Below are 22183 nucleotides of genomic sequence, written 5' to 3' on the forward strand. Positions count from 1 at the left end.
CACTTATTTATATGTTACAAGGGATGCCCAAAAGCAGAGCCCCAAAAGCTTCTCAACTCAAAAGTTCTCAAATCAGCAAGCATAAAAGCAAAAATTCCGTACAGCATCAGCGTAAAAAGCGGAAATCCGTATGCTCTGCCACGTCAGCAAGTCAGCGGGATTTGCGGCGAAAAATCCGGGCCTGTCGTACAGTTGCCACGTGTCACTGTTGCCAGTCTGGGTGTGTGTCCGGGTCTGCTGCCCCACTCTGTGAGTGTGTCCAAGGCCATGCCACGTCACCCATTTGACATACCCCCCTCTTGAAAGCATTGTAATCGCCCTCTGTAATCGCCCTCGATTACGACTGCAAAACGGACAGAGGCCATAAACTATCTTAGCAGACACTGATTGTTAGTACCGACTCACTATGAACATCACATCTAGCACATGTACCAATCGATAGTCACATCACAGGACATCACTTGACATCACATGAAAAATCACATTCAAAAATCATTCCAAATCTTAGACCATGATTAATCGGCATCATATTTAGCAATTGCATCTAGATCCAGTTGGGACCTCACAGATGCTCAATTAACTAATCCATATTGCAATCATGTCTATAGAGATTTATGAGACCGAAATGCTGCAGTTATTTCGTCTATCAGTTCCTGCACTTAAACAAGTCAAGTCCAAATCAATATCATTTTCATTATCGGGAATTCCAATTCTAAAGTCATACAGCAGAATACTGTCAGCTCAGCAGTATCCTTGAAACCCAAAGGGACATCAGTGATTATATCAAATCCAAGTATCGGGGCAATCTGTTGACAAAGGAGTGGAGTGACTCCCCTCTTGTGCATACCCACTGCACTAGATTCGCCCATGCTGGAATCGGGGTTCTATCGGAGTAGACTCTGCTAAACCGAATGCTTCAAGGTAAAGATTCACAATCTGAGGAGTATCTGCTAAGTCCTCCTCCTCCATCCACTTCTCATCCAATGCGGGATAGTTCTTGAATTTAACCAAGAACCGCCTTATCGCTTTACCTTTAATCTTTCTATCTTTATGTGTCAATATCTGTTCTGGAACGAGTATCTCCTCGCTTTCCTCCACTTCCGGTTGCTCATCTGGCTTCCCATCATCAAGCACATCGCCTTTAAAAGGCTTCAAGAGACTCGCATGAAAAGCATTGTGAATTCTCCAAGTATCGGGCAACTTCAGTCTAAAGGAGACATCATTTATCTTTTCTTTTATCTGGAAAGATCCATTGTATCTCATGCTAAGCTTTTGAAAAAGCAGCTCCTTTTCCTTTCTCTTTCTCAGGCGTGTCTTCTCAAAACGTAAGAACACCCAATCGTTCTCCTTTAATTTCAAATCGCAACGGTGTCGATCTGTTGCCTTTTTGTGTCTTTCCTGAGATTTTTCTAAAGCCTCCTGGACCTTGGCAAAAGCAGTGTCCTGGTCGCTCGTGTACTGGTCGGCTTCAAAAATCTTATCTTTCGTGCTTAAAAAGGGTGTAACCTTCGGAGCACCTTCAATAATCTCAAATGGCGCCTTCCCCGTTGAAGACTAATCGTGTTATTGTAGGCAAATTCCACCAAAGGTAAAAACCTTTCCCATTGAGTCTTTTGATCCGAAATGTAAGACTTCAACAAATCTAGTACGACTGAATTTGCAATCTCAGATTGCCCATCTGTCTGCGAGTGGAAAGATGACGAGAACTGCAACCGTGTGCCAATGCTCTCCCAAATAGCCTTCCAAAACAAACTCGTGAATCGGGGATCTCTGTCAGAGACAATTGTCTTAAGCATGCTATGTAATCTGAATATATGGGCAATGAACAGTTTCGCTAAGTGATCCTGCTTGATTGTTTTCTTCACTGGAATGAAATGAGCTTGCTTGCTAAATCTGTCAATAACATTCCAGATACCATCGTGCCCACTTTTTCAAAAATGAAATCCATTGCAATACTTTCCTAGAGGCGGGTGGGAATGGGTAAAGGCTGTAACAATCCCTATGCTTTATGCCTGTCAAACTTGACCTTTTGGCATACCAAGCAACTGCGTACAAAATCGTCCACGTCCTTCTCGGGTCTCGGCCAAAAGAAGTATCTCTCCACACCTTTCAAGGTGGTATCAATGCCACGGTGACCCGTAAATGGTGGACAGTGGCATAGAACCTTCTCCCTCAACGGCTGTGTAATGCACATCATCATTTTCTTCATCAAGTAGCCATCCCGAATGGAATATCCCGCTACTACCTCCCCATTCTGTATTAGACCGAATACGTCTGCAAAATCTGGATCTGTGGCGTACTGATCGACCATATCCTCGAAGCTTCTATGATGTATCGCAAGAATAGCCAAGACCAACGGCTTCCGGGACAAAGCATCTGCCATCAATTTCTTATGTCCTTGCACATGGACAATTTGGAAGTGAAATTGTGACAAGATGTTCGCCCACCGCATCTGCTTTTTCTATAGCTGCTTCTGTGACAAGAAGTAGCGTAAACTCTGGTGATCTGTGAAGACCGTAAAATCGGCTCCGAGTAGGTAATGTCGCCACTGAGTAAGAGCATGGATAACTGCCAAAAGCTCTTTCTCATATATATGTGTTGTCAATTCCGGCCTTGAAAACAATCGGCTCTCATAGGCAATGACATGGCCTTCTTGCATTAAGAACGCACCCAGACTACGACCACAAGCATCACAATATACTTCGAATGAATTCTGCAAATCGGGCAAAGTCAAAACTAGTCCTGAAGTCAATTTCTCTTTCAATGTTTGAAAGGCAGTCACCTCCGTGGGTCCCATGAGAAAGGGACTCCTTTTTGTGTCAAGATATGGAAAGAGGAAGCAATCTCTGCAAATTTTCTAATGAGTCGCCGGTAGTAAGAACATAAGCCCAAGAAGCTCCTAACTTCATGGACATTCTTCAAATCGGGCCAATCACGTATAGTCTCAATCTTGGCCGGTCCATCTGCACTCCTGCTGCTGAGACGATGTGTCCCAAAAAGGGTATCTCTGATAAGAAACATTTACTTTTCATTGCATTGATCACCAACTTGTGATCTCTCAATGCCTGAAAGACCTGTAGCAAATGTTCTCTATGTTCTGCCTCATCCTTGGAGACGACAATAATGTCATCAAAGAAAGTGCCAACAAAAGATCTGTACTCTCGGAAAAATCCTGTCCATCATTCGGTTAAAGGTTGCCGGAGCATTGGTAAGGCCAAAAGGCATCACCAAAAATTCAAATAAACCGAAGGTCGTTCGAAAAGCTGTCTTGTAGACATCTCCCGACGCGATTCGGATCTGATGATATCCGCTCTTCGAATCGATCCTGCTGAAACAAGAGGATCCCAATAGTCAGTCAAGAATTTCATCGATCCTCGGAATCGGAAATCTGTTCTTGATGGTGATTTTATTGAGAGCTCTATAATCAATGCACATTCTCCAAGATCCGTCTTTCTTCAAAACCAACCTCGGAGTAAGGTGAAGTACTCGGCTGGATAAGACCCTTTCCCAAGAGGTCTTTCACTTGGTTGATAATCTCTTCATTCTGGGCTCGGTTTACACGGTAAGGTGGCCGGTTCGGTGGTGTGCTTCCAGGTATCAGATCAATGGTATGATCCTTAGGACGACGAGCTGGTGGCAACTCGTCTAGCAGGCCCTCAGAAAAGCAATCGGCATGAGTGGAGAAAATCTTGGCGTTCCTTATCAAGTTCAGACATATTTGTCCTATGTTCATCATTCAACTCTTTCAAAAAGATTGAGTAAACAAACAGACTGGATTTCATTAATTTCGAAACGGCCGAAGCCTATACAATAGGGACATACTCGCTCTTCAGTTTCACATCAAGTACAATGTTTCGGCCCTTTTCAGTAGTCAATGTCTCTTTCTTCGCCCTAACCGACCACGTCGTGTTCTTATGGTACCAAGGGACTCCCAGGAGGACATGGCAACCTTCCAAGGGCATTATGTAGACGTCCTTGTGCCCCAAATACCCCTGACAATGCAACCGAAGTTTGCCAATGACAGGTGTAATGGCCACGTTCCTGTCGGGTGCAGCTAGAACTGCCTTTGCTTGTGGTCCCATCCAATCGGGTGTAATCTCGAGCCGCGCCACCAATTTAGGTGAAATGAAGTTGGCCTTGGCTCCTCCATCAAAGAAAATCAGGGCTTCTTGATCTTTCACTTTGCCCCAAGCTTGGCAAAGTTGTGTACTTTCATCAATCGTGCTTGGGTAAGTACCCATGCAATCTGGAACGAGTCATGCTTTCATCTTGCCTTTTCGTCCATGTTCCTCGGCTGCTTTCAAACTCTCTGGCCTGTCTTTGTTCGGTTCTTGATGTGCCTTTTTAGGGCACTTTGCGGAGACGTGCCCATATCCCCGCATCCAAAACACTTCCTCTCTTTGATGTAGTTGGCCCTCTCCCGAAGAGTGAGCCAGGGTCGTGAATCCTTATCTTTCTTTTCTTGGGAGCTCTTCTTCTTTCTACTTTCATTATTAGAAGTCTGTTCGGTTCTTTGAGTCGTGATCTCATTTGTGGGGTAAGTCAGATTGCCGGAATGTATGGGAAAACCCCGTTTCGCATGACCCATTAGTTCTTGAATAGAATCTGACTTTTGTTCTAAGCAGTGATCTCGGATCTCTGTAGGAAGTCCGCAACAAAACCGCTCAATCTGTACTTTAAACGAGATCTTCTTAAATGAAGAAGCTGGTAGAAAAGAGCTCCAAAATCTCTTGCAATATGCATCTAGAGCATCTCTCTTGGTCATCCAAAGATGATTCCAAGCAGTTCGTATATCTCGTTCGTACTCCCGAGGCAGCCAAGAAGAAATAAAAAGCCTTTTGAATTTCAGCCATTTAACTGGTGCTTCCTTGTTCAGTAGAAAGATGGACCACCATGTTCGAGCATTTCCCTTGAAGAAAGAGGTAGCCCTCCAAATCTTGGAGTGCTCAGAGTAATGCCCTCCAGAGAAAGCTATGTCAAAGTGTTGTATGCAGGCCAAAGCCCTCGAAGCATCTCGGAATCCAAAAAAAGTGTCGAACTTAATTGACTGTCCACCTTCTTTAAATTCTCTAACTTTCTTGCTTTTATCCTCGAGGAAGTCATACTGGTTGGCTTTATAGAAATGCTTCTTATTTGCATAAAATCTGTGATCGTCAGAGTCCAAACTATGTGAGGATGAGTCCTCTGTAGAACTGTCATAAACTAGGCGAAACTTAGGCTTCTTTGCCTTTTTCTTTCCCTTTCCGAAGCTTTGCTTTTTGCTTCGCTTTTTCCCTTTCCTGTCTTCTTCGCTCGAGTCGGAAGCGCTAGAAGAACTGTAAGAAGAAGAAGAAGAAGAACTGGATACTCCTTCAAATCGCACACGCTTCTTCTGCTTTCTTGCCGATGCAAAGGTAGATTGACGACCCAAATAACCCGAGAAGTCGGTTGACTCGGTTCCTTTCTTCTGCTTTTTGTCGTGCTTTTTTGGCTTTGTTGTTCGTGTCAAAAAGCTGACTAATCCGTGTATCGACCACCTCTTCCAATTCTTCATCTTTAAACATCCTCGGAGCAGGAGGTTTCTTGAGTGCCAGTTTGATGGGTGGCTCTGTGGCCTTCTGCCACCACTGGGCGTGCACTTCTTCGAAGGATGTCTCAGTCAAAAATTTTACAAATTTTGGATCCTTCGCAATGTTGATCATCATCTTTGTCGCGTCGTCAACCAATTGTCGACGTTCCATCTCTTCAATCTCTACCTGAGTAGGCCGAGGTGGGCCGTACTCTTCGTCTTCTTCGTGATCTCTTCCCGCATCACCAGATGCAGAAGAAGTCGATTGTTCTTTGTTGGAATCCATAAGTGTCGCGAGAAAATGATCGGATTTCCCGGTAGAAGAGAAATCGGCCGTGCTCTGATACCACTATAACAAACTTGGACACTCCAAGTCAAGATTCTACCGTGACAAAGCAGAGATTCACTTCAAAACAGTTCACAATCCGCACTTGATTCGACACGGCCCGGCGTAGTTCCGTGCCTAGAGATATTGGCTCCAAAGACAGGCGCCCCTTTCAATATTTCTTTTTGTCTTAATCTGTGTTCAAAGTACAAGAGAGTGGGAGGGTGCTCACTCTCAGACTCTGCATTTAGATGCTCTGAGAAGTGAGGGCCCTGCCCACTTATTTATATGTTACAAGGTATGCCCAAAAGCAGAGCCCCAAAAGCTTCTCAACTCAAAAGCTTCTAAAATAAAGCAGTTAATCCAAAAGCTTCTCAAATCAGCCAGCGTAGAAGCAGAATTCCGTACAGCATCAGCGTAAAAAGAAAAAATCCATACGCTCTGCCACGTCAGCAAGTCAGTGGGATTTGCGGCGGAAAATCCGAGCCTGCCGTACAGCTGCCACGTGTCACTACCACCAGTCTGGGTGTGCGTCCGAGTCTGTTGCCCATGCTGTGAGTGTGTCCAGGGCCATGCCACGTCACCCATTTGTGACAAAAGCAGTGTCCAAATCTCTCGTATATTGAAAAAGTTCTTATCGTGGGTCGGGGGCATTCTCTGATCTACCGGCTGATTCTTTTTCCTTTCTTTCCTTGTTCCATGGGACCTGTGGGTAGCTTCGCTAGCTTCCCCTATCCATTGGCACGTCAGTCTCAATCATCAGAACCTTGAGACGCACTATCATCTGATTCCCTTTCTTCGGAATCCTCTGATGAACTTGCATGTGGTTCCCTTAGTTCGTCGGATCCTTCGGATGTGCTACCATCTGATTCTCTAGAATCTTGTGGTGAGCTCTCATCCGGTTCTCCTGATTCATTCTTTTCACTGGCAAACTCTTGCCCTGTTGAGGTGGATACTATCCTATCCGTAGGATAAGTTAATAAGCCGGCATGCGTTCCAAGTCGTTGCTTAGCATGTTCCATAAGCCTCTGAATAGAAGTCTAGTGCTACCATCTAATTCTCTAAAATCTTGTGGTGAGCTCTCATCCGGTTCTCCTAATTCATTCTTTTCACTGGCAGACTCTTGCCCTGTTGAGGTGGTATACTATCCTATCCGTAGGATAAGTTAATAAGCCGGCATGCATTCCAAGTAGTTGCTTAGCATGTTCCATAAGCCTCTGAATAGAGTTAGACTTCTGGTCTAGACAATAGTCTGCAAACCACAGCAAAACCACTCAATCTGGTATCTCAAAGTAATCTTCCGAAACAAAGACACCGGCAAATAAGTATCCCAAAACCTCTGGCAGTAATCATCCAATGTATCTTTCTCAGTCATTTTCAAGTGATGCCAAGTCGTGATGACATCTCTTGCATATTCATCTGATATCCAAGTTGACGTGAAAATTGTCTTGAATTTTAACCACATTGCATGTGCTTCTTTGCATAACACCAGAGTAGACCACTATGTCTGTGCAGTTCCTTTCAAGTAAGATGCCGCCCTTTTCACCCTGGAGTGTTTTGTGAACCGTCCTTGAGAGAAGGTGACGTCAAACTGTTGTACAAACTCTCAAGGGCTCGATGGGTGTTCTGGTAGCTTGAAAACCACTGAATTGGCTATCTCAAATTGCCCATCTGTTTGCAGGTGGAACGAGGATGAGAATTGCAACCATGTGCCAATGTTCTCTCAGATTGCCCTCCAAAACAAACTACTAAACTCGAGGATCTTTGTCCGAAACAATGGACTCAGGCATACCATGTAATCGGAAAATCTGTGAGACAAAGAGTTTCGCCAAATGATCGGGCTTAACTGACTTCTTTACCAGAATGAAGTGGGCATGTTTACTGAATCTGTCAATGATTGTCCAAATGTCATCCTGCCCACTTTGAGTCTTGAGAAGATCAAAAATAAAATCCATGGCAATGCTTTCCGAGGGACGGGAGGGTATGGGTAAAGGCTGTAGAAATCTTAATGCCTTGTGCTTCTCAAACTTGACCTTTCGGCATACTAAGCAACTGCAAACAAACTCGTCCACTTTTTTTTTTTCCCCCTGAGCCTTGGCCAGTAAAAGTAATGCTCAACACCCTTTAAGGTGGTATCTATGTTGCGGTGGCCGGAAAAAAAAGTGGACAATAGCACTCTATCAAAACCTTTTCCCTCAAAGGCTTTTCCCTCAAAGGCTTTTCCCTCAAAGGCTGAGTAACACACAACACGGTTTCCGCATCAAATCGCCATCCCGTATGGAATAGCCTGCAATTGTCTCTCCTCTCTGTATCCGATGAAAGATATCTGCAAAATCAGGATTTGTGGCATACTGATCTACCATATCCTCGAAGCTTCAATGATGTATCGTGGAAATAGCCCGAACCAAGGGCCTTCTAGACAACGCATTTGCCACTAAATTCTTTTGTCCCTGAACATGGACTATCTGGAAATGAAACCGTGATGGATGTTAGCCCACCTCATTTGCTTTTTCAAAAGCTGCTTCTACGACAAGAAGTAGTGAAACTCTGACGTTTGTAAAGACGGTAAAATCAACACCGAGCAGCGAGTAGAAAGTGTTGCCACTGTGTAAGAGCATGGATGACTGCTAAGAGCTCATCCTGCTCTTGTAAGCAATGACATGGCCTTCTTGCATCAAGACTGCTCCCAGATTGCGACCACAAGCATCACAGTATACTTCGAATGGCTTGCAAGTCTGGCAAGGCCAACACTGGTCCCGTTGTCAACTTTTCTTTGAGAGTCTGAAAGGCTGCAATCTCTGTTGGGCCCCAAGTAAACGGTACCCCTTTCTGAGTCAATACATGCAAAGGAGAAGCTATCTCTGCACATTTCCGAATGAACCGGCGATAATATGAGCACAAGCCCAGAAAGCTTCGAACCTATGAACATTCTTCAAATCAAGCCAATCATGAATAGTCTCAATTTTGGCTGGGTCCATCTTTACTGCTTCTTCTTAGACGATGTGCCCCAAGAAATGTATCTTAGGCAAGAAAAATTTGCTCTTTTTTGTATTTATAACCAATTTATGCTTCCGCAGTGCCTAGAAAAACCTACAATAGGTAATGTGTGTGTTCTGCTTGTTGGGGTATAAAGCCCAATGTGGTCGCCCAGGTAAGTGGGCGGGCCGCCAGGTATGTATACATGTTCTTTTGTAAAAACCTAATAAGAACTCACTATGCTCTACACATTACAGTAGAGCGAGTTCACCATATCGTCGTGCTCTTCTTCTCGCACTCTCTCTCGCGTCACTTCCGCTCGTACTCCTTCAACTGGTATCAGAGCTCAGATCGAGGCTCGGGGCAGCACTGCAGGAGGCTAGAGTCACCAGCTCAGATTGGAGTGAAATTCGACAGGCAAAGACACGGCCCCAAATCTCGTGAGGTCATCTCGGCCACCGTTCGGCTTCGACAAAGGTCTGCGCAGGCCATTTTCGACTACGTGGTCTCGGTGGGTGCAGATCCGACTCTGCAAATTTGGGGTTTTGGCCTACGATTGCAGGTGCTGAGGATATCGACACTCCCAGAGTGTTGATTTGTGGCTGTCTACACATCGAAGGACGGCTCACAGTTCTTGGAGGCGTGTCACATACGACACGGGCGCATCTACACACAGACTGTAGGCGACATCCACTAGTTCATCAGGTAGCTTGTGTTTGCTGCTTGATATTCCAGATTTCATCCTGACATTGCAGGTACTTCCACATGGGATGTATTGTCTGAGATGATGTATGTCTGTTGAGGGTTTGCTGGCTGTGAGTCACGCAGCAAACAACCGCCGCAGCGGTTACAGCATACAGTGGGAAATTTGTGGATGTATGACTTTATGGGAAGTTTATGTACTGTCAGATTTACTGCAGCCTTTGTTGAGGGTCGAGTGAGGTTTTATTGAGTTGGGGGATTCTCGAATGTTGAGATCCTTTCGGTGATACAGGTCTTGGGGCGATCCCTCGAGCACCCTTAGATAGGCAGCTAGGATGTATTGACTGTGAGTTAGACAGTTGGGATTGCATCTTTGCTTTACTGCCGTTGAGGCATTGTCACAGTCTATGCTTACAGGACAGTGACAGGACAGTGAGAGACAATACAGGTGCATGACAGGTTTACCCGCAGCTTACAGTGTCAGAGAGACAGTGTTTTTTGAGGTGTTTTTTGGTCTGTTTTTTGAGTACACCAGAGCCATTTTACAAAGGAGACTCTGCCGAAATTTATGCAGAATCTGAAGCTTTCTTGGTTCATTTGACAGGTTGATATTGATTCAGAGGTCAGTTTACAGGGGAAACTCTGCCGAATTTTTCCCAGGAAAGTAAACCACTATGAAGCGTAGCTATGGCTGGATCACAGGACACTGCTCTTTACAATATCAAGAAGCTGGATGGAACCAATTTCCCATTGTGGAAGAAGCAGATTTGGCACGTGTTGGTACAAAAGAAGCAGATAAAACCTATAAAGCTCAAGGGGATAAAACCAGAAGATATGGACGAAGATGAATGGAGCGAAATGGATGAATTGGCACTTTCTACCATTATGTTGACTTTGGCAGAAAGCGTTTACTTCAATGTAGCAGACGAGATGTTGGCTTATCAAGCATGGTTAAAGTTGAGTGATCTTTATGAGAAGCAGAGTGCAGCTTCACAGGTATACTGGCTTAAGAAGCTTGTTGACTTGAAAATGAAAGAAGGGACACCTATGTCCAATCATCTGAATGAATTCAACACAATCTACAGTCAGTTGTCAGCTCAAGGTGTCAAGTTTGACGAACCTGTTAGAGCTATGTTCCTGTTGATCACATTGCCGAAAAGTTGGGACACTTTTCGCACAGCTTTGAGTAATTCTGCACCTCCAAATGGTTTGAACATAGCAAGTGTAGAAGGAAGTCTGCTTACTGAAGAAACCAATAGAAAGACAATGGACAAAGGCAAAGGAACAGCCTTAGTTGTCAGAGGAAGGACCAAAGAAAAGTACAAAGGTGGAAAGAGGAATCAGTCTCGTAGCAAGTCCCGCAGTGCTAAAGGCAAGAGTGACATAAAATGCTACCATTGTGGCAAGAAGGGTCACATGAAAAGAGACTGCAGAGAATGGAAAGCAGAAAAAGGCAAAGAGAAAGCTGAAGACCATGGTGAGAAGAACAAGTCCTCAGTGAAGATTCAAGAAATAAATGTGACAAACACTGTTGCAGAGGATGACAGTCTAGTGTCAGGAGACATCTACTTCTTGAAGAATACAATGGACTCAGCTCTTCTTACAGCATCTGATGGAAATGCACTGAGTGACTGGATTATAGACTCAGGGGCATCACTTCATGTGTCTCCAATGTTCGGCTAGGCAATGGGCAAACATGTGAGATCTTAGGTGTTGGAGATGTTCAATTGAAGTTTCAGAATGGCTCTTCTTTCACGCTGAAGAATGTGAGACATGTTCCCGCAATTACAAAGAGCTTGATCAGCACAGGTTTACTTGATGATGCTGGCTACGTCACCACTTTTGGACGGAACATGTGGAAGATATCCAAGGGTTCTATGACAGTAGCACATGGAGTAAAGTCTAGAGGACTTTACATGATTTATGTATCAAATGTCTCTAAAAATGTAATCAATGTAACCGAGCAGCCGAACGTTTCTTTGTGGCATAGCCGGTTAGGACATATGTCCAAGAAGGGAATGGAAATCTTGTCTCGTTCTGGTTATTTGCCTGGCTTTTCATTTAATGATTTTGAATTCTGTGAACATTGTCTGTATGGTAAGCAAACACAGCAGCCACATAAGCATAGAAGCAGTAGAAGAGATACACAGTTGGCACTTGTTCATAGTGATTTGTGTGGACCTATGCCTAACCTATCTCTAGGGGGAGCTTCTTACTTTATGACATTTATAGATGATTACTCGAGGAAAGTATGGGTTTACTTTCTCAAGCACAAGGATGAAGCGTTTAGTGTTTTCAAAACGTTTGTGACACTTGTGGAGAATCAGAGTGGCAAGAAGCTTAAATGCTTACGCACTGACAATGGTGGAGAGTATGTTTCAAAGGCCTTTCAGGACTTTTGTGAGTCAAAAGGTATAAAACGTGAACTTACTGCTCCTTACAATCCTCCTCAAAATGGTGTTGCTGAGAGGATGAATAGGACCATACAAGAAAAGGTCAGAAGTATGTTGTCTAATGCACAGCTGCCAAATGGGTTTTGGGCTGAAGCTGTATCAACAGCTGTTCATCTTGTAAATAGATCTCCTAGCAAGGTTTTGTAGAAGGATTCAGTGCCAGAGATGGTATGGTCAGGCAAAATGCTTTCATACAAGCATCTCAGAGTCTTTGGCTGTGAGGCATATACTCACGTTCCAAAAGAATTTAGGAACAAACTTGAGCCAAAGAGTAGAAAGTGCATCTTTCTAGGCTATGGTAATTCTGGTGAGATGGGGTACAGACTTTGGGATCCCGAATCCAGAAAGGTTGTCCGCAGCAATGATGTTCACTTTAATGAATCCAAATATCATTCTAAACCAGAGAGGGTTGAGGAGATTAGAAGAGTTGTCTTCCAAGAAGATGGACCTGCACGTGCAAGACAAAATGTCAGGGCTCAAGAGGAGCAAGGACAGGATAGAGTGGAACCACAGGTTGTGGCTGAGCCGGAGCCACCTATTGTGCGTAGATCTGGACGTGTCACGCGACCTCCTGATAGGTTTGTTCCATCTATGAACTATGTCATGTTGACTGATTGCAATGAGCCTTCATGTTACAAGGAAGCAGTGCAAATGAAGGACTCCGGGAATTGGCAATTGGCCATGCAGTCAGACATGACAGCTCTGCATAAAAACCAGACATGGAAGCTAGTTAAATTACCACGGGGCAAAAAGGCTCTACCCTGTAAATGGGTTTACAGGTATAAGATCACCGCTCATGATAGTCAGCGAAAGTAAAAAGCAAGGCTTGTTGCCAAGGGCTTTAAGCAAGAACAAGGCATTGACTTTGAGGAAGTCTTCTCTCCGGTGGTCAAGATGACTACATTGAGATGCTTTCTTGCATTGGTTGCCATATTAGATTTGGTGTTGCACCAAATGGATGTCAAGATAGCGTTCTTGCATGGTGATTTAGATGTGGAAATTTACATGCAGCAGCCAGAAGGGTTTGTTGAGAAAGGCAAGGAAGATTGGGTATGCCAGTTGTTAAAGAGTCTTTATGGCTTAAAACAATCACCGAGGGCATGGTACCATAAATTCCACAAGTTTATGCTTTCTCAAGGCTACAAACGTAGTGAGTTCGATCACTGTCTATATACAAAGAAGGCTAAGAATGACAGTTGGCTGATCCTTATTTTGTATGTGGATGACATGTTGATTGCTGGCAAGCCCATTGAAGAAATTTCAGCTTTGAAGTCAAAGATGGCAAAATCGTTTGACATGAAAGACATGGGTGAGGCAAGTCATATACTTGGTATGCGCATTGAGAGAGACAGATCAAAGAAGTTGATTTGGTTATCTCAAACAGAGTATATTGACAAGGTTTTGCAAGGTTTCAATATGGAGAAGGGAAAGGCATCGAGTGTTCCATTGCCACCATATGTGAAACTTAGCAAACAAGATTGTCCTGTGTCTGAGGAAGAACGGGCTGAAATGGATAAGATTCCATATGCGTCTGCAGTGGGTAGTTTGATGTATGCAATGATTGCTACTCGCCCAGACATTGCATTTGCAGTGGGAGTAGTAAGTCGATGCATGTCAAACCCAGGCAAGAAACATTGCGAGGCAGTGAAAGGAATATTGAGATACCTGAAAGCTACAAAGAGTATGCGTATATGCTATGGGAGTCAGAAGCTAAGTGTAAAGGGTTTTACAGACTCAGATTATGCAGGTGACTTAGACAACCGAAGGTCTACGTCAGGGTATGTCTTTACATTGGCTGGTGGAGCAGTATCATGGCGTTCTAGATTACAAGATTGTGTTACTCAGTCTACTACAGAGGCTGAATATGTTGCAGCATCAGAGGCATGCAAAGAATCAATTTGGCTTAATCGACTAGTAACAGATTTGGGAATCAAAGAAGAGATGCCTGTGTTATATTGTGATAGTCAAAGTGCTATACAATTGGCTCGCAATCCAGTTTATCACTCAAAGACAAAGCATGTGGATGTGAAGTATCATTTCATCAGGGAAATGCTCGAGGATAAGCAACTTTAGCTTGTCAAAGTTCACACCACAGAAAATCCTGCTGATCTACTTACAAAAGGACTTCCCTCAGAGAGCTTTGCGCATTTTCGCAAGCAGTTAGGTGTAGGGTAGTACATCACTTCTCTACATCTCTTGTATATTAGCTTGTATAGTAGCTTCTCTCACACTTAAAGTACCACATTGGACTTTAAGTGGGAGGTTGTTGGGGTATAAAGCCCAATGTGGTCACCCAGGTAAGTGGGCGGGCCGCCAGGTATGTACACATGTTCTTTTGTAAAAACCTAATAAGAACTCACTATGCTCTACACATTACAGTAGAGCGAGTTCACCATATCGTCGTGCTCTTCTTCTCGCACTCTCTCTCGCGTCACACTTCCGCTCGTACTCCTTCACTGCTTCATTCTTGGAGAAGACAATAATGTTGTCAAAGAAAGTGCGCACAAACGATCGGTACTCTTTGAAAATCCTATCCATCATACAATTGAATGTCACTGGAGGATTTGTAAGGCCAAATGCCATCATCAAATATTCGTACAAACCAAAATTTGTCATGAAAGCTATCTTCTAGACATCTCCAGGAGCAATTTGGATCTGATGATAATCACTCTTCAGATCAATTCGGCAAGTAGAACCCTGAAGTCTATCAAGTATATCATCAATCCTCAGAATGGGGAATCTGTTCAGGTTCTTCATTTCTACATTTTGGGCTCGGCTAGGTTGGTAAGATGGCTAGTTCAGTGGTGTACTATCGGGAATCAAATCAATCGTATGATCTTTTGGACAAGCAAGAGGTAACTCTCCTGGTAAGCCTTTGTCACAAGGACTGAACAACTTTAAGCACTTCAAATAACGACTGAACTAAAAGAAATGCACGACACGAGACGGGGAGTGGCGGAGTTCCACCGCAAGAGAGCACTGGCCCCAAACCTTGGCGCCCCTTTCGGTATTTCTTTTTATTGCTTGAACTTAGTACAATGCCGGTACTCCCCTCTGCACCTTCACTAGGAAGAGTGCTAGAGACTGAGCCCTCTGCACATATTTAAAAGCCATTGGCCTATGAAAGGCAGTTACATAAAAAGCTTCAAACTCAAAAGCATCTGGCCTCAAAAGCAGCCAGCACGTTTTGCGGAGATCCATACAGCTGCCACATCATCACTGTAAAACGCGGAAATCCGTATTGTCTGCCACGTCAACATGTCAGCGCAAATTGCAGGCGTCCGTATAGCTGCCACGTCATCAGCAGCTTACGCAAGAGATTGAGTGTGAGTGCGTGTGGTCCTGCTTTATCCTCCGATGTAGACCTTGTCTACGTATGAAGATCCTCGCATCCTCGGGCGCCATGAGCGGTAGGAATCCATGCGGTATACGTGGAGTGGCATCAGCAAAGATATGGCCAGATGCGTACCTTCTCACAGATTCTAAGATTGTAGACAGGTAGATATGATGGTACATCACGGGATGATCCCATATGCCACATGTTTTTTAGGAGGGAGGTAGAGTAAGTGGAGCACTACATGTGCTGCTGCACTGTTTATCATGAGGCTTGAGTGAGGTATTGTTGCTTTTTTGGTGAAGAATTTGGTCCATCGTGTCAGATCATGTGCTTTGTGGATTAAACGTGCCTTGGGCTTCTTTTATTGGAGCCTTGGGCTTTTGAGGGACAGGAGAGTATGTGACCCAATGCTGCCAACACAGAGAGCCCTCACAGTCTTATTGAATTCCAGCACTACAGTTCCAGCAGCCTTCACTTCCTTATCCACTGACCTACCCTATCATAGACGCCACTCTATAGACCTTACTGTGGAAAGGGCCATTGCCATTAGTAGAGCGAGGCGTCTATGACCTTGAGGACCTCGTTTACAGCTTCCTCATCATGAGCAGATTCAAGCTATCATTGCCCGCCTTTGGAGGAGCAATGCAATACCACTCAACAGTCTTTCCCTCTCGATTCAATCCTTGGAGATACTGTGCTGAGCAGCTCCTACGACTCACTAGTTGTTGCCTACAGCTCTAAAGTCATTCAGGAGCTTTATCTTTCCTATTTAAGCTAGGTATTTCATTAGGTTCATTCTTCATTTTCTGTGACACTCTCTGATGAGAGATATCATTGTACCTTGTCCTAATCTCGTGGGCAATTCTGGGCCTTCAAAGAACTTTAATATATCTTTCGTTCTTTCTCATCTGCTTCTCCTCATGTTGACAGCTTTTAAAGAAGATGCTTCTGTTTCACTTTGTGGTCTCTCTTACCTGAAAGTGCTCTGCATTCAGTGTACTCAAAGCTCTTGACCTTTTCTTCCACAAGTAAACTGCAACATAGAAGGCATAAAGATGATCCTCTACATTATGTCTACTCCCTGGATGTAAGGAGAAAGAAACGAGCCACAGGATATTTTGGTCTAAACATAAAATATTAACCAGCTTCAAAACTTAGGTTTAGTGAGCAATCGGCATTATCTGAAAGGATGCTTCCATCAAGACACCCTAAACTCCTTATCTCTTGTGTATGCTATGTAAAATAGAAGAATGTCCAGGAAACAAATCATAATTGCAAGTCTCATTGCCCATATTGTCAGATTCATTCTATTTGAGGATTTATTCTTCATTCCCAGCAGTGCCCATTGCTCTCAATACCCTCATGGTGTTCTTGGAACTACATCATCGCAGTGTTTGCCTACTAACAGTGAAGCATACCATGTGCAGATTTAAAGCCATCTATCAGGATAATGAAAGGATTATGCTGACATGTTTGACAGCTAATGTGCAATCAATCCATGTTCATGATGTTTGTGACTAGTTTGGAGTAGTGTTTGAAATTTTTCCAATCAGACAAGCTCAAAGTGAATCTTTATGTTCTTTTCTCTCCGCTTTTTTGGCAACAGCTGATTAAAACAATGCCAGTCAACATCTTCAATATTTTGTAGGTGACTGCCACTGAAGTAGAGCTGGATGTTTCAGATACACAGGCACTTTTAGTTGTTCGAGGTCTTTATAAACTTCAGGTATTGATAGTTTCTGTGCCTTATGAATCTTCTATTGTTAAGTTTTAGAGAGGGACCTATAACGGTATTGGGGCACTTTTGCGGAGTAGCTTGCGTAGATAAAATGCTAGCTATTCGCTTGGTTCTATATAGTTCAGGTTCTTTATTTTACTTAATTGTACCCTGCACTCCTTAACTGCAAGAGAACTCAAGTCTTTCTGATTTTCATCAGGATGTGTGAGCAGGTGAGTAGGAACAGGGATATGAGACTATGCCGATTTTGCCTGTACAGTATAGTGGGATTATTGGCTGTTAGGCTGATGGTTTTTGTAGCTTGACATACTTTAAAGTCAATATGCCGATTTTGGTGTCAGTCATATATGTATCCGAAGTTAGCAGTCACAGTCATATATGTATCCGAAGTTAGCAGTCTGCTGATATTACAACATGAAAGGCTCTAGTGCTTTTCAGGAAGATCAAGGAGATGATGCAGTGCATTCCTATTTACATGTGCTATGGCCTTCGTAGCACGTGTTTAAACCCCTTGCAACACTACATGATCTAGGGAGGGTAAGCTGTAAAGGTTGTGGCAATCTGAAGATGTAGCTGTTCCTCTTTCTTGGCCATTCCCTTCTCAATCAGAGACCGAGGTTGAAGGATTTAGACATTGTAATTACTTCTTCAGAGGTTCCCCTTCAATGATAAAAGTGCTTTGCAGGAGACACTAGGGGTCAGTTTGTGCTGAATCTTGAAGGTCTGGATAAGCTTGTGGGTTTAAGGTCTACGTGAAGTGGAAGTGTTTGAAAAGTTTTTGAGAGACGGTATATTGAGCAGGTCAAATGGAGATATACAGTTGATTCAGCAAAAGGCTCTGCCAAGTTCGACAAAGCGACTCACAAGTTAGAAGTGGTGCTACCAACACTTGCCACACCTTCACGCCCTGGTTGATGAAGATGTCATGGATTCTCTCTGATAGCCATTGTATGTTCAAAAATTACTCACTCAGGTGATGTTGAGGCACATGGGAGTATCACTGCATTATTTTTCAGGTCATGCTAATCACCTATGAAAGCATTTAGATGACAGTTATGATGTATTTGCTACCCTACTGCCAAGCATAACACATGTTTTGTCATGCCTACAGGTTAAGCAAGGGATAAATGTTGTTAAATTCTCGGTGCACTTGTGGGGACGGAAGCATCTTGGAGAGTGTCAGACACCAGGTATGCCTTGTTAGGCTGCGACTTTCTCAAAATGACTAGGTCTGCAATATGGATGTTGATTCTCTTGGTAAAGCTCTCTTGGCATACTGGACAAAATTGTCAGCATTGTTCATACTTAACTATCTTGTGCGCATTGTAATGGCATGGATGCAACCCAAGTTAAGTATTCCTGCTAATTTTCTCTCGCTTCCTTGAGTTAAATTATTCCACAAAGAATGGACCTGCTTCTTTCCTGTAATGGATCTTTCTTCCTTTACCTTTACAGTGAGTCTCGTTATTTGTTTGATAGACGTTTTCGCAGGTTCTCATTCCTTTGGTCTTATGATGCTGCTAGAAACTTGGTTAACTTAGCTCGTATGTGGCAGGCTTGACCATCTGATGAGGATAGTATTGTAAAGTCATGTACACACTCTTAGGGTGTTTGTCCACTCCGTTGTCAACAAAGTGTATGGGATGGAAATGAATGGAAATAGTGATATTATTTGTTTCTTTGTAAACGTGTCCCTTCTATGTGTGTGTTTTTTCCCTTGTCATACCTAAAAACTCCTTAATGTTAAGACTTGCAAGTCTTCGGAACATCCCATTTAGTTGTAATGATTCCTTTGGAATGGGAACAAGCTCATTTGCTGACAAACTGAAAAGATATAGGAGGTTAGGAAGTTGTGTATACTAGAGCTGTCTACACAGCTCATGATTATGTGGCGACATTGCCCACAGCAGTTGCTCATGAAAAGCTCCCTTTTATCACATGCATTCAAGAGATTATTAGTAATAATCCAGTATACATGTTATGTTTCCACTATGGGTCTATTAAAAAAAACCCACCGCATGTATACAAGTATACATTGTTGAAGATTGATAATCCTCTCCGGTTAACTCGCATGATATGGCACATTTTGAAAAGTGACTGCCTAGTGGACACTATTGAGGCAAGCAACTTGCTAGCTCTTTCTAGGCTTCATCTCTTGCATCGGTGCAAAGGAGATTTGTTGTTACCTTGGAGAGCTTTTGAAAGGTGGTGGTGGTGGTGCTTTGCTTCTTTGTAGGTAGCACTTCATCATCTAGCGAGACTCATCATTGGCAGTGGGATCTTAATTTCAATTAGTTAAGCATTAAAGAAATTTTAACTTGATACGGTTAATAGCTTGGCAAAAACAATTGACAATGTGAATCGTGTGCTTGTAGGAAAGAAGCAAACTATGTGAGAGATGCAACATAATGTTTTAGTTCCATCCAAATCCATCTTAGCATTGCAAATAAATGGTTTGCAATTGATGCTATCATCAAATAAAAATCAAAACTTGGTCCCTTGAAAAAATAACTCGTGGACAGCATTTTGTCATAAAGTTAGATGCACATAGCATAGCATTGGTAGTGTCACTTGTAGGCTCTCTCCTTGTAAAGTTTCTGTGATCCAATTTGTGCTAGATTCTCCTTCTCTTGCAAGGACAAGGAAGGATCATTGATGTCTACTATCTTCTTTGCAAAAGAGAGAGCAAACTACTATTCATCACAGAACTTCACTTGAGGCAAGATTATAAGATGAGAATGCTTGAGAAGGAATTATTTAAAACAGGAATCAAGGTGCCAACCCTTATGTAATTGCCATTATGTATAGTTAAGGGCAAGCCATGATCATTGCTTGCACAAAGGGAACTTCCCCACCCCAATGTAATTGCCATCTCTTCATGATTATATATAGCTAAGGGCAAGTTGTGATCATCACTTGCGCGAAGGAAATGTCGGCAATATTCAGAGTTTAAATGTTGGCAATATTCAGAGTTTTGAGAAACGATTAGAGAGATAAATTGTTTTCAACATCGCTTCTTTGCACACTACTCATCTTTAGCAATGGAATCTTTAACCATCGTGAAGAGGCTGACAAAAAGTTTGGTGAGAAGTTTGGTTTTGCTCACAAAAAAGGAAAAATATGGATGATCTATTTTTGGTTGTTATGTGAAACAAGGAAATTGAGGTATCTTCTTTTTACACAACAAATAATAAGAACCATATCATGCTTGGTTTTTTAATGAGGCATAACATTAACATTATTTTACCAAAAACATTAAACCTAATGTTTTGACACACTAGTGCCTAAAGGCCTCTCTCTCTCTCTCTCTCTCTCTCTCTCTCTCTCTCTCTCTCTCTCTCTCTCGTTCTCTCGTGTGCACCTAGCCTATGGAGTATAAAATGTCTCTAGAGTTGCCAAAAAGCCTGTCGAAGGTACAATAATAACTCTATTCAAGAGCTTGCAAAGAGATAGCTCTGTCAAATGTAAGGTTTCTTGTTGAGCAATATAACAAAGGGATAGTAGCTAAGGACGTGCTCATGCGAGGCTTAGTTAGCCGTAAGCTTGACCATGGTAGGTACGGACACTGAGCGGGAAGCAGCAGGTAGAGAGAGAGAGAGAGAGAGAGAGAGAGAGAGAGAGAGAGCGCTAGGCGCAAGAGGAGAGAGAACACAGTTGACCGTCAGCTAACCGGCATAGTTGGTGTAACTATGCTTTTTGGCCTGCCCAAAGGCAAAGGCTATAGAGATCACTTCTCTTTTTGCTGACTAAAATAGGAATAAAATTGAATTGTATTTTCAAGTATTTTTTGATAGACTTAAACTGTTGATTGGTTGAAATAAGATAGTGGGCACTCATTGAAATGAAGAGTGTGTAAATCTAATGATGGACATGTCTTGAGTTTTGAAAAATGAAATGAACGCTTATATATCAAAGAAAAGATTTTGTGTTGCCCAATGTCTTAGAAAGCATGAAACTTTGACAGCCTTATATGTTAAATGATAAAGCTTAGAGGCTCCACACATCCCAAGAGTCACTTTTTCATTTTGAAATTTGAGAAGTTCTTTTACCCATCTTTTCATTTTGAGAATTTCATCCTTATATGTTAAATGATAAAGCTTAGAGGCTCCACACATCCCAAGAGTCACTTTTTCATTTTGAAATTTGAGAAGTTCTTTTACCCATCTTTTCATTTTGAGAATTTCATTCACGGTTGAAACTTGAGGTAATAACTAAAGTTGTCATTTTTGTTGGTTAAAACTTTATGGAAGGAATTTATCTTTAGAGCTTTAATCTTTAAAGATTTTTTTTTTTGAGATTTTAAAGCTAATCCAATGAGGAACTAGAGTTTTTTTTTATTAGAAGGTAAAAATTTGAATTAAAGAAAGTGAAAATGTTACATGGATCCACAGATAGGGGGAGGGTCACTCCGAGACGCTAGAGTTTTAGGACTTACTAACTTAGAACTTTAAAGCTTTTAAAGTGAGATTTACAACTTAGGGATCTACAGTTTTAATTTGTAAAAGGCGCTCTAGAGCTTAAAAATGTAGAATTTTTAAAGTGGGGTGCAGAGCATAGGGATCTAAAGCTTAGGGTGTAGAACTTAAGGGTGCTTTTTTAATTCAATTCACTATGCTTATGTTTCTTTTAAAAGCTTAGAGATGTAGAGATTTTAAAGTGGGATCTAGCCTCAAGGCCTAAAATTGACGCTTTTTTTATATCAAGGGTTAGGTAATAACTAAAGTTGTCATTTTTGTTGGTTAAAACTTTATGGAAGGAATTTATCCTTTAGAGCTTTAATCTTTAAAGATTTTTTTTTTTGAGATTTTAAAGCTAATCCAATGAGGAACTAGAGTTTTTTTTTATTAGAAGGTAAAAATTTGAATTAAAGAAAGTGAAAATGTTACATGGATCCACAGGTAGGGGGAGGGTCACCTCGAGACGTTAGACTTTTAGGGCTTACTAACTTAGAACTTTAAAGCTTTTAAAATGGGATTTACAACTTAGGGATCTATAGTTTTAATTTGTAAAAGACGCTCTAGAGCTTAAAAATGTAGAATTTTAAAGTGGGGTGTAGAGCATAGGGATCTAAAGCTTAGGGTGTAGAGCTTAAGGGTGTTTTTTT

At 42.5% G+C, this 22183-nt stretch overlaps 1 protein-coding gene across 3 annotated transcripts in view; it reads left to right on the forward strand.

The window, feature by feature from the left end:
• LOC147432113 (protein kintoun-like) overlaps positions 1-18557 on the forward strand; it is a 78752-nt gene extending 60195 nt beyond the window's left edge. Inside the window, exons 9-13 of one of the 3 annotated variants that reach the window (XM_086492120.1) lie at positions 16990-17067; positions 17881-17955; positions 18023-18052; positions 18191-18269; positions 18343-18557. In XM_086492120.1, coding sequence (XP_086348246.1) covers positions 16990-17067; positions 17881-17955; positions 18023-18052; positions 18191-18269; positions 18343-18464 — 384 coding nt within the window. In that variant the 3' untranslated portion in view covers positions 18465-18557. The other 2 variants (XR_015185518.1, XM_086492119.1) reach the window with 2 other exon arrangements.
• Positions 18558-22183: the final 3626 nt, after the last annotated feature.

This window comes from Adiantum capillus-veneris, chromosome 20, assembly GCF_014529385.1.
Source record: "Adiantum capillus-veneris isolate H3 chromosome 20, ASM1452938v2, whole genome shotgun sequence".
NCBI lineage: Eukaryota > Viridiplantae > Streptophyta > Polypodiopsida > Polypodiales > Pteridaceae > Adiantum > Adiantum capillus-veneris.